Source organism: Acomys russatus, chromosome X (assembly GCF_903995435.1).
Source record: "Acomys russatus chromosome X, mAcoRus1.1, whole genome shotgun sequence".
NCBI classification, from domain to species: domain Eukaryota; kingdom Metazoa; phylum Chordata; class Mammalia; order Rodentia; family Muridae; genus Acomys; species Acomys russatus.
In genome coordinates, this window is record NC_067169.1 from 122,199,460 (window position 1) to 122,212,267 (window position 12,808).

General features: G+C 36.8%; 1 protein-coding gene across 2 annotated transcripts in view; it reads right to left on the reverse strand.

Moving 5' to 3' along the window:
- Gabra3 (gamma-aminobutyric acid type A receptor subunit alpha3) overlaps positions 1-12,808 on the reverse strand; it is a 184,906-nt gene that overhangs the window by 103,454 nt on the left and 68,644 nt on the right. For both annotated transcript variants that reach the window (XM_051141384.1, XM_051141386.1), the window contains exon 3: positions 10,748-10,869. In XM_051141384.1, the coding sequence (XP_050997341.1) occupies positions 10,748-10,869 (122 nt within the window). The remainder of the gene's footprint in view (positions 1-10,747; positions 10,870-12,808) is intronic.

The following is a 12,808-nucleotide window of genomic DNA, read 5'->3' on the forward strand; positions in this document are numbered from 1 at the left end:
AATGAATGAATGAATGAATGACAATAGATTGGATACTCTGGAGTTGTTAACTGCAGAAAGAATTGAAATACAAATTGATAGAAAGATCATCAAATAGAAGAACAGAAAGAGATTGGGCCAAGGTTGACAAGGAAATATCAAAGTCTTTCTATAAAATTTGGAATATAAAAAGCAGAACTACTCATTAGACATACTCTAAAGGAAGATTGTGTGGCTATATTTAAGGACTCTAAAACAAAATGACAAACTAATAAATCATTTCTAAATGGCTGTAAAATGAAAACAATGCATTAAAATGACATTTCAGGAAAAGTAACCAGGACTTTTTAACCTGATAATGCCAAAATATTATTGAGATAATTTGAAAAACAAAAATATACAGGAATAGTGCATATTAATGAATTTTTAGAAAAATAGAAAACTTCCTAGTATGGGCTATACACTCAATAAAATGTCAATTACTATAGACAAATTTCAGGAGATAATAAGTTGATTCTAAAGGTTATCTAAAATTATAAGAGGCTATTTATAACCCTGAAAAATAAGAACAAAGATAAAGGACTTATCTCATCACATATCAAAGCTATCATAAATATATTGTAGAGTTATTTATCTCTGATTTTGAGACCAGCCTGGTCTATAGGGAAAAAGTCTCAAGATAGCTAGGGTTGCACAGAGAGACAGTGTCTCACAAAAAAAGAAGGTAAAAGGAAAAGATTGTAGAAATATCCTTGATGTGCCTTAATACATTCTGGAATTGGAGATGAGACACAGAGTTGTTGGGTTATTCTAGACAAGGTTTAACATTGGAAACCATCTCTCCGCAGTCATAAAAGTTCAAGTTTTCAGATTGATAAATCCTAGAACAGATGTTGAGATACCCAAGGAGTCAAGCAAGGGAGGAGAGAAAAATCAAGCCTTAAAAAACATAATAGAAACTGGGCATACTGGTGCACCCCTTTAATCTCAGCACTTAGGAGACAGAGGCAAGCAGATCTCTGTGAGTTCAAGGCCAACCTGGTCTACAGAATTAGTTCAAGCGAATCCAGGGCTATACAAAGTTTCTCTGTCTCAAAGACAAAAAAAATAAAATAAAAAATAAAAAACAAAAACAGATTATTATTATTATTATTTCCTTGGGATAAAAAGGAAATTAGATTGTGAGATATTACGAAATTGAAAAACTGAAACCAGGAAATACCTCCTGTGACTATCATACTAAAGGTAGAAGACCAAAAGTTCTTTCTACAAGACCTGAAACAAGACAACGGTGTTACTACACATATATAAAATAAACTACATACAGAAAGAAGAACCATGAAACAATGAGGAATTACATAAATGTTACACTAATAGTGTTTTGGCTATTTGTATTTGGCATCCTTGAAGAAAACATCTTTCCTATCTTGGTAGATCTAATATTTGTAATGTAAGTCAATATCTATCACATCTCATCATTATCAACTTAAAACATCTATCTAGACCTAAAAACATCTTAACCCATAAACAACCAAGCATAATTGTAAAACTAAACTCTCTGGTCTTCCACCGCATCAGAGCCTTGAGAAGAAATATAACTTAAATACCTGAGTGAACCAAAAGTGCAGGTTAGCAGCTTCCCAAATGAGAAGATGACAGAGGCAGTTGGCTGCCTGAACCCAACACTCTCTATAACACTCTCTATAACGCTGGAGCATCATCTTCAGCTTTCTGGCCCAGTATATCTGACAGACACAGCTGTAAGACAGGAACTATGGAGGACTTGCTTACCCTGTCTTGGCAGAGTTTGGCTGTTGACTTGAAGTTTCTGAAAATGGCTCTAATGGCATACAGAAAATATGTCTAAATAAATCTACTAAATTTTAGAAAGGAAAGCAAGAACCCATGATATTTAAAGCAAGAGCTATTCCTGCCCTTTGTCCTTTTAGCTCAGTGAGACAGAAACCTTTCCAGAGAACTGTCTGGTCATTTGAAGGGCTCTTGTCCACATGGGCACAGAAAGGCAGCATTGTTCACACTAGCCAGTGCTACTTGTTGTCGAAACTGAATTTCAGGAAATATTGGATTGGAGGTGGGTTATCCCCTTTGCCCCACCCCACCACAGCCTCCACTCCTCAGGTGGAGACTCTAATGTAAATATAAATTTGTAGTCCCCAATTCCTTTTATTCTGACTGAAAACTCTAAGCTGATAAGATCTAGGCCACAGCTAGCACTCCTAAAGCCATGACCTCGACTACTAAAGTGAAGATGTCTCTCAGACAAATGTGATACTGTTTAACACTCAGCTATGGATCAGATTTTAAATCTCTCCCCCAAGGAATTCACTTAATCGTCAATGAAGTATGGAAGAATTCAAGTGTAAGCACGCCTTCACAAGACACTGGAAATTATGGTAAAAGACAATGTGGTGGAAATGGGAAAAGTTTATGGGAAATTAGGGTACACTCTAGACCAGCTAGAGAAAGCAGAAACGGGACAATTGGGAAGAACACTTGAAGGATGAGGCCAGATGTCAACATCATGTGTTTTCTCGGTTGTTTTCCACATTATTTTTTAGACAGGGCATTAACTGAACCTTATGCTTGCCAATTCAGCTAGACATGGCTGATGTCCCCATAGATTCTCTTGTCTCTGCCCCACCAGCACTGGGAATGAAGGGACACACATGCACTGTATGCCTGGATTTATAAGTGCATTCTGAGAGATCAAACTGAGTTCCTTGTGTTTACACAGCAACCATTTTACCGACTGCTCAATCTTCCACAGGTCTTCACCAGTTCTTGAAGCATATTTTCTTAGTTCAGTACTGTCATCAGGGAAGAGGAGAAACTGTTGGGCCTCTAAAGGGCAATTAACAACACCTGTATTAAACAAATTTGATGTAATACTCTACCATGTGCCTAAAGAACCAGGAGTGGTTCTTTATATTTCATTATGTCTGTATTCCTTTGCTCCTAGAAATGGTACTCACAGTCAGGACTAAGTGACAAAGGAATATATTTTGTCCAGGTAATATGTTTCCTAATTCATTGAAGAAAACTAATCTTTATTCTTTAACAACCAAGAAAATGCCTTTTACCAATCAGAGAATTATATTCACTTCTAATGGTGAGCTTCTATCCTTTGGCCTGATGATCACTCACCCATCACAGAAATTCGACAGTATAATATGTCAACGGAAAATGTTTTCCTTAAACATCATTCACTTCTCTGAATAATTGGATCCCTTATGTAAGTATTGTGATTTTCTTATATCACAGAAAATTCAGTGAGACCAAGAAACCAGTAAGACCAGCGGAATTAAAAATTTCAAGAACAGTTAATTAAAGAAGAAAAAAAATAAAAGCAGTGAGCTGAACTCCTAGAAACATCCAGGTTTCTAATTCAGTCTCTCCAGAGTACACTGTATGATAATTTCCAGAAGCTAGTTTCAAAAAGGTTTTTCAATATTATAAAGAAAATGAATTTTAGGAGTGAGAGAATAATATGTCTCAAAGGGATCTCAATTGTTTCTCCAATTCCCTTGTAAATACCTTCAATAAGAAATCTGTTTGCTACAGAGACAACTCAGAGTCACAGATGTACTCTAATTCTTCTTCCTGATGGATTCAGTTTTTATGGTACCCTCATTAAAAAGACACAGAGAGTTCTGAGTACTAGGGGAAGGAGAGAGGAGGGATGAGAGAGGGAGGGCGTCTGGTGAGGATGATGGGAGGAGGAAACAATCCAGATGTGAAGAGCTTGGATGCAGGCAGAGTCAATGGCCACACTCTGCCAAGACAGGGTAAGCAAGTCCTCAATAGTTCCTGCCTCACAAATATGTCTGTCAGATATATTGGGCCAGAAGGCTGAAGATGATGCTCCCATATTATAGAGAGTGTTGGGTGACTGTTCATGCAGTAAATTGTCTCAGTCATTTTTTCATTTTGGAAGCTACTAACATGCACCCCTGTATACTCAGGTAATTAACTTTATTCCTTCTCAAGTCTCTAATGGAGTTGAAGACCAAGTAGCTTAGTTTTATAATTAAGCTTAGTTGTTTAGGGGTTAAGATGTTTTTAAGTCTAGATGGATGTTTTAAGTTGATAATGATGAGATATGATGGATATGGATTTTCATTCAGAATTTTAGACTCACCAAGATAGGAAACATATTTTCTTCAAGGCTGCCAAACAAAATATCCAAAACACTATGAATGTAACATTTATATAATCTCTGATTATTTCATGGTTCTTCTTACTGTAGGTAGTTTATTGCATATATGTGTAATAATACAAATGTATATGTAAAAAATTAAAATTTTTTAATTTTAAAAAGAAAAGACACAGAGAGACTTTAGGTGATAGTATCAGAGTGATGCACTTTTGCAGGCATCACAATATAATATTTCATTGGGTCTAGAAAAAAAAAACATTGCTTAAAAGATTGGCCAGGCATGATGGAACACTCCTTTAATCCTAGCACACAGGAAGCAAATATAGGCAGACTTCCGTGAGTTCAAGGCCACTCTGAACTACATAGTGAGTTTCAGGGCTACCAGGGCCATATAATAGGATCTTGTCTAAAAATTGAAGATCTTAGTAGATGCAAAAAATGCATTTAATAAAAATCATCATTATCTAATTTTTAAATCTGTGAATCAAGTGGGTATAATAGGAAAAGACTTCAAATAATAAAGACTGTATTTTTTAAAAGGCCTGATGTTGCTCTAATGCTAAATAAGGAGAAGCCAACGCTTCCTCTTTAAGATCTGAAATAAGCTGAAAGGGCTATTCATTAATGTTATTCAATATAGTCCTGGAAATCTTTAGCAGAACGACTAAGAAAGAGAAAGAAATAAAGAACATCCAAGTTGGAAATGCAGAAGTCAAATTGTCACTGCTTGTAAGTCACCTTATATGTAGAAAACAACAATGAAAACAAAAGCCACCATAAGTCATATATTGCTATATGCCAATAGTGATTTATAAGTGATTGAACAAGTGATAGAGCAAAATTTAGATACCTGGCTATAAATTCAACCAAAGAGACAAAGGATCACCACAGTGAAAACTACCAGAAAATGGTGAAAGAAATTGAAAAGCATACAAAAAGTAGAAGCTATCCCATTTTCATAGACTGAAAAGAATCACAGTTAAGATATCCAAACAACCTAAAATTGTCGGCAAGTTCAATGCACATCTTATGAAAATACCAATTACACCAGCCAAGGACAATACAGGAGGTAAACATTAAACCCCTTCCCAGATCTAGCCAATGGTCAGAATATTCTCCACAGTTGAGTGGAGAGTGAGATATGACTTTCTCACGTACTCTGGTGCCTCACATTTGACCATGTCCCCTGGAGGGGGAGACCTGGTGGCACTCAGAGGAAGGACAGCAGGTAGCCAAGAAGAGACTTGATACCCTATGAGAATATATAGGGGGACGTAATCCCCCTCAGGAACAGTCATAGGGGAGGGGAATAATGGGAAAATGGGGGGGGGGAGGAATGGGAGGGTACAAGGGATGGGATAAACATTGAGATGTAACAAGAATAAATTAATAAAAAAAAAAGAATGGAAAAATAAATAAAATGCAGTCCCAAAAAAAAAAAAAAAAGAAAATACCAATTAAATGTTTGAAAGAACTAGAATAAACCTAAAATCCATATGATATCACATAGCATCCCAGGAAGAGTGCAAGCAATTCCATGTAAAATGAACAAAGCAAGAGGTAATGTATGACCAGACTCCCAAGTAAACTACAAAGCTATGGTAACAAAAACAACATAAAACCACTGTATAAAACCACTGGCATAAAATAGACACATGAGACAAAAGACCAACTGCTATGATAAACAAGTATGGTCAAGTGATTAGAAATATAAGTTCTGTGAACACAGATTGGAACAAAGTATTCTCATGAAATCATGCTGGGAAAATTGGATCCCAGAAGTGCAATTGGATCAATATTTATCAGTAGTTACAAAATGCAATTCAGAATCCTTAAGAATTTAAGGACTTTCAAGTAAGAGTTGACAGTACAAAATTACTAGGAAAACGCAGGGTGAACTATTTAGAATATAAAAATAAGCAGGATAGAGAAAATGAGAAAAATCTTGATAAGCTAAACTAGAGGTAGGAAGCTAGAATCCAGATCACACCAGGACAGCTGCACATATAAATTCACAGTGGTTGGTGTTGGGGTTGTTCTGATATATTTTGATGCTAATTACTGCTTGCAATCTTTTAATGTACCCCAAATATCGCTGTGTAACCGTGCCTAAAAACTTAATCCTATTTGACCAATTATTAGTAGCAGATAGCATGGGATTGGGGCACGGTATGGGATACCTGCCACAATATTGGAAGTAGTTTAAGGGACTGATATCAGCCCTGCCCCAGGCTGACTAAGGCTAATTTAAAACAGGTGTCTGTGTTTTCATTGATTGCTATCGGGTTAGAATTTGCCACCATAATAATTATAGGGCTAATAATAAACATTTATTAGACCCTACCTTTAAATTAACAGTAACAGGTTGGGACGGCACACACAAGAACAGTGCAAGCTCAAACCAGACCAAATCCCAGCACAGAGAGGACTGCTAGGCATGAAGTTCCACCCATAGCCAATGAGCTATTGGCAACTGGTGGCAGATTGAGGAGGCAGAGTTAAATTTCTTTAAGGATGTAGCTCCTGGTAAGTTGATCATACTCCAGCAGAAAGCCACACCTCTGAGAATATATGGATACAGAAATAGGGTGTGATATGCATAAGAAAAAACAGACAAGAAGTTGGGTTTGTGGGGAAGGGGATGGATCTAAGAGGAGTTCATCAGAGAGAGTAAATATCAAAACACATTGTACAAAATTCTCAAAGAACTAACAAAATGCTTAAAATGTATTCTACTTTGTATGTTTTTATTTGGTAATAGGTAATGATTCAGTATTTTTTTCTATCTACTAAATGTAAAGCCTTGAAACATTGATTTTAGGTTATTTTCTAATGCATCCTCTTAGCACTGTTTTATTCCATGTCTGTTTCTTTCCATAGAAACTGTTGCATTTTTTCCTTTTTCATTCTTTTTGACTCATAGGTCAGTTATATAGAAGTACGTTGTTTAGTTGCCATCTACTGACAGATTGTCTAAGTACATTCCTATCAATCAATTCTAATTTAGTTACATTTGTCTAAAGAACAAAGAACAAGCTTCAATTTTGACAGTCAACCTGGATTAAAAGAGAAAGGGTCTTGCTGCTGGGGAAATAGATTTGTCAAGCAAACTTGTCTCCCAAGCAGGAGGACCTGAGTTCAAGCCCCATAATCCAGGTAAAAGATTGCTGTGCAATTGGGGTACATGTGGAATTTCAGTATTGTGGAGTCAGAAACAGGGACCCCTGGGCCTCACTGGCCAGCAATTGTAGTCAAATTAGTAAACTCCAAGCCAAAAAGAGATAGGCGGCTTTCATAGGAATTGTCATCTGGCCTCCACATGCACATGTGTATACATGTGTATACACACACACACACACACACATATTCAGAGAGAGAAGGAGAATTTCAGCATGTACATGATCATATTTCTTTGTTTTTTATTATTATGTATACAGCATTCTGCACCAGATCTTGTTACAGCTGGTTGTGAACCACCATGTGGTTGCTGGGAATTGAACTCATGACCTTTGGAAGAGCAGTCAGTGTTCTTAACCTCTGAGCCATCTCTCCAGCCCCCATATTTCTTTATGAATGAAACCCTTAACGTTATGAAATAATCTCCCTCAATCATATCAATATTCATTGCTCTTGTATTTCTGATACTAAAATGAAGACTCCAGTCTTCTTTTGATTTGTGTTAACACACTGCATTTCTTGTCCCATTATTTTAATTTTAATTTACTAATATCTTAACTTTAAAGTGCTTTCTCAGGGAGATCCCAGATGGCAGCACCATACATGGTATCCCATCAATTGAACAGCAGTGATTCCACGAGCTGTTGTCTCTTTATTTTTGAGCATGTTTTTATTTCATACTCAATAATTTTTCACTAGCCACTAGCCACAGTGAAGTCTTCTTTATTGGCTATTAAGTTTTATTTTATGAACACAGATATTCTTGGGATTTGTTATGGTATCGTGTTATGTGAAAACAGTTTGCCTTTTTTATTATTTCAACGTTTGAGTTTAAACTTTGGTATGTATAATTAGATTAGCCTTTAATCTTGGAATATTATTAAGCCTAATTGAGGTTCTGTCCTTCTGAAAATCCTACCTCATAGTCTATGTAGTACAATGTTTCTGCTGTGGTTAGTAGAAACAACAGTTACTTTCAACTCCATTGTTCCTCCCTATTTTTCAGATGACTTTCATCTGACCTTAGGTTATTGTCTTATGTCAATAATCTGAAAATACTTGCCTGACAACTTGCAGAGAATCCTCTGCAGATGCCTGGGCCTTTCTCTGGTTCTCTAGCTCACTCTTTCTCCTCCTGCTTCTCTTCTTCCCTACCTTCCTCGCTCTATTCATGCTACTTCCTTATGTTCTCTGTAGTAAGCATTACTTCTCCGAAATGGAGGAAACTAATGTCGCAAGTCCTTCCACCTTGTCACTAAGGAGCCCAGCAGACATTTTTAGGGTTCCAAGTTGTGCAACTCACTTTCTTTCCTGCACTTTAATCGTTGTTTTTCACATGCTGCTACCTTTGTTCCATTTCTGGAGAACATTGTTCAATGTGTTTGTTCATTTCTCAGTTGCTGTATAAGATTAGAAGATAAATATGATCCCTGTGATTTCAATTTAGCCAGAGTACGAGTCTCACCTCATGATTTTAACATTAATTTTTTAACAGGCAATTATATATTTTGTGAGTGAAAGCACACATTACATAGTGTGTGTCAGGGGATAACTGTGGTACAGGTTATATCCCTACACCATATAGCTTCTTCTTCCTCTTTATGCTATCTTTCCTGTTTAGCAACTCCAAACACACACACACACACACACACACACACACACACCACCACCACCACCAACAACAACAACAACAACAACAAAAATAAAATAAAAGCAGTGATTCTCCTCTACTGTCGGCCACTGACTCACAATAGCCAGAACTAAAAGGCATCATGTTCTTCCCCAACACCCAACTTCTCTTACTCTATAATCTGTCAACTTTGTTCTTTCCCATAATCACTCATTGAGGATAAAACCAGTCAATATATGATGGATTGCTTCTTTTAATACTGCACTATGTCAATGTATTATTTGTATCCCACAATTGTCATATATACTCATTTAAAAAACAAAACCCTGCAAATATATTTTCTAATCTCTTTAGTAAATGTGTATTATAATGGTAGGGGGTGTAGTAATTACAAAAATGGCTTGAAGGTTTAATGAAAGACTGAGTAAATATAACAATGAAAAGTACTATGCTGAGCTAGAATTAGGTTTATTCATGTAAATGCGCTACACATAAACATCTATATATTTGTAGACATTCTTATATATATATACACAAGTATGTATATGGCATTCGATGCACATGTGTGTGCATACACACGTATGTGCTTACCATTTTCTAAGCTCTGCTAACTGAAACAGACAGAAGCAATGACACTGTTACACAAAGAAGAACACGTAGATTCTAATTATAACTCCTCACAAAAGACCTGTTTTGGGAAAGTGATTGATTGGTAGGCCGAACCAGGCAACAAACAAGATGAATCTAAAATGAATGACAATTGTTTAAAAGATAGAGTGACCATATCAAATGAACACAGAAGCCAACCTGAAACAATTCACAGTAGGAAACTATGGCAAAATAGGAGCAAAAGTATTCACCAAAATGAGTAATGCTGTTTTCAAATGTATCGAGTAACATACAAAAATCTATACAGATGATTAGCTAATTAACTAAGCAGAAAAAAATACTATGCCTTTTTTAATGCCCTCTGGAAAATGTTCAGGGATAATGGATCTGTAGTCATCACAGTCATTATTTCCGTAAGATAGTTAATAGCTGTTAAAACTATTGGATGCAACTTGGAAGATATAAGCAAAATAGTCTCAAAGCACTTTTACATGCATTACCTATTAACTATATAAGATGAAAATGGTAATTCTAGGGTGTGTAACTTGGTAGACATTAACCTTAAAAATCAAACACACACACACACTCACACACACACACTTACATACACACAGTGTCATCTTCTTGAGTAAATCCCCAAGGAAGATCCAATTAGTGCTTGTGCTTTTATTTCCAAAAGTGAATAAAGAACCTAACAACACCATAAAATAGTAACAGATTATAAACTTTTAAAAAATGGTGATATTCAAGCCTGGATGGAGTCCCAAATCAAGGGAGATTGTTGTAAGAAATGTTTTTATTATTAAAAAATTTGAATATGGAATCCAAATTAGAAATTAGTATTAGGTTGTTATATGTGTATTATTTATTTATAGACTAATTTCTTTGTTTTATGGAAGTATTTTAGCAATAAAACAGCATAGTATATGTAACAGTAGGAAGAATTAAATACATACACCTCCATGCTTTCTATTCAACATAGCATAATATATTTGTCTTGCTTAATGAAATCCTCCAAAAATAGATGAGAGGTCAGTTGCCAAAGTAAAGGTTTAAAATGAAAGGATTAAAAAGAAACTCAACTGTGCACTAAGCCCTTGGTCAACAGTAGAGGTACCTTGTTACTTTTTAAAGGGGCAATATCTTAGCAGAGGGCATTTAAAAGAGTAACTGACCTCCAAGCCCAGGTCGCAGCCGGTTATCATAGCCATCCAGAAGCCGATCCAAGATTCTAGTGAAGATAGTGATGTTATCCGTGCTGTCATCAGGAATATCTGGAGCATGCTTGGGTGAGAGTCTGCAAAGCAAAATAAGAGTTCTGAATAGAAAAACATTGCATGAGTAAGCATTGGAATTCTAGCAGATTTCAGGAAGTAGAGCAGGCAAATGCAATAGTTTTACGTCTTGACCCACAGTGCTCCAAGACTTGCCTGTGTAGGAAGAGAATGGCACCCAGCGCTAGCACTCTTCCGCCGACATTTGCATGGAATGTGCCGCTGGCTACACGTTCCAGCCCCTTCTCAGCAGCACAGACTCAGTCTGCTGACATTCGCATGGAATGTGCCGCAGGCTACACGTTCCAGCCCTGTCTCAGCAGCGCAGACAGAAGCACTGGACCCACGAGGTGGCTGACAACAAGAACTGGCAGATATTTGGTTGCTCAAACTAAAGGAAGAAAAATATTCCTGAGAACTTACCTCCAATCTAGTCCAGAGAGACACCTGATCACAGAAGAACAGTCAGACAAAACCTAGAACTACCCTCAGCCCTCACCATATGGAGACAGAGCAACGAAGCCATAAGTAGGTTAGAAAATGCCAAAGCTACCAGGACTGTTAGGAGCGCCTCTTCTCTCTCATATGACGCATGCAGAAACAAGCTGAGAGAAGAAACCAAAGATTCTCTCAGTCGTACCACTAATGGAGGCAGCCATAGGACAATAACTGAAAACTTGCAGATTTTCCACTCCATCTTACTTTGATTTGGATGTCTTCAGAAAACCTTTCTGAGTACCGTGCGCTTTTTTTAAACACATAATCATGTTTAGGTATAATCACATTCTAAACAGAAAATGTTTTATTCTATACAAGAAGAGCTTGGTGTTACTAGAACAAGGGTTTTTATTTGTTTGTTTGTTGTTTCAGGTAGTTTCCTTAATCGCTAAATAATATTCCATTGTGTAAATCTAACACATTTCCATGATCCATTCGCAGATAATGAACATGTAGGCTTTTTCCATTTGTTAACTATTGTAAATAGAGAAGCAATAAACATGGATAAGCAGTAGGCTTCTCTATAGTATGAAATGGAGTTCTCTGAATATACACCCAAGAGTAGTCTAGCTGGAACATGTGGTAAATCTACTTCAAGCTTTTTGGGGAACCTCCATAGTGATTTCTGTAGGATGTCTACAGTGGCTTCACAAGTCTTCATTCTCACAAAAAGTGTTCCTCTTTTCCCACATCCATGCAAGTATCTGCTTTGATCCAGGTTTTTTAATCTTGACAATACTGACTGACTGAGGTTGGATAAAATCTCAAAGGAGTCTTAACTTGCACTTTCCCTGATGGCTGAGAATGCAAATATTCAATTTTATTCCTTCTCAAGTCTCTGATAGTGTTGAAAACCAGATAGTTTAGTCTTACAATGAAGCTTAGTTGTTTAGGAATAAGATATTTTCATGTCTAGATAGATGTTTTAAGTTGATAGAGATGAAATATGATAGATATTGATTTACATTCAGAAATTTAGACTCACCAAGACAGGAAAGATGTCTTCTTCAAGGCTACCAAATACAAATAGCCAAAATACTATGAATGTAACATGTATATAATTCCTGATTGTTTCATAGTTCTTCTTGCTGTGTGTAGTTTATTGTGTATATGTGTAATAATATACATGTATATGCATATCTGAGAACTTTCAAGACAAACCAAACCCCAGCAGGGAGAGGGGAGTTTAATCTGAAATCCTACTGTTGGCTATTCAGGCCAACTTGAGCAGCGGACATAACTTTCCCTGGAGGGGCAGAGACCCCCCGTAAGCCTCACCCCCAAGAAGACCCACCTCCACACTTCTCTAAAAGCCCTAACTGCCATTCTCAGCTCCCAAGGGGGGGGGGAGTTGCCAGGTTCCTCTCTACAGAAAAAAAAATTCCTGCCAAGCCCTGAGCTTGTTCCAAGATAAAGCAACATAATCCCAACAATCTCAGGCCATCCTGGAAAGCTCCTCCACCC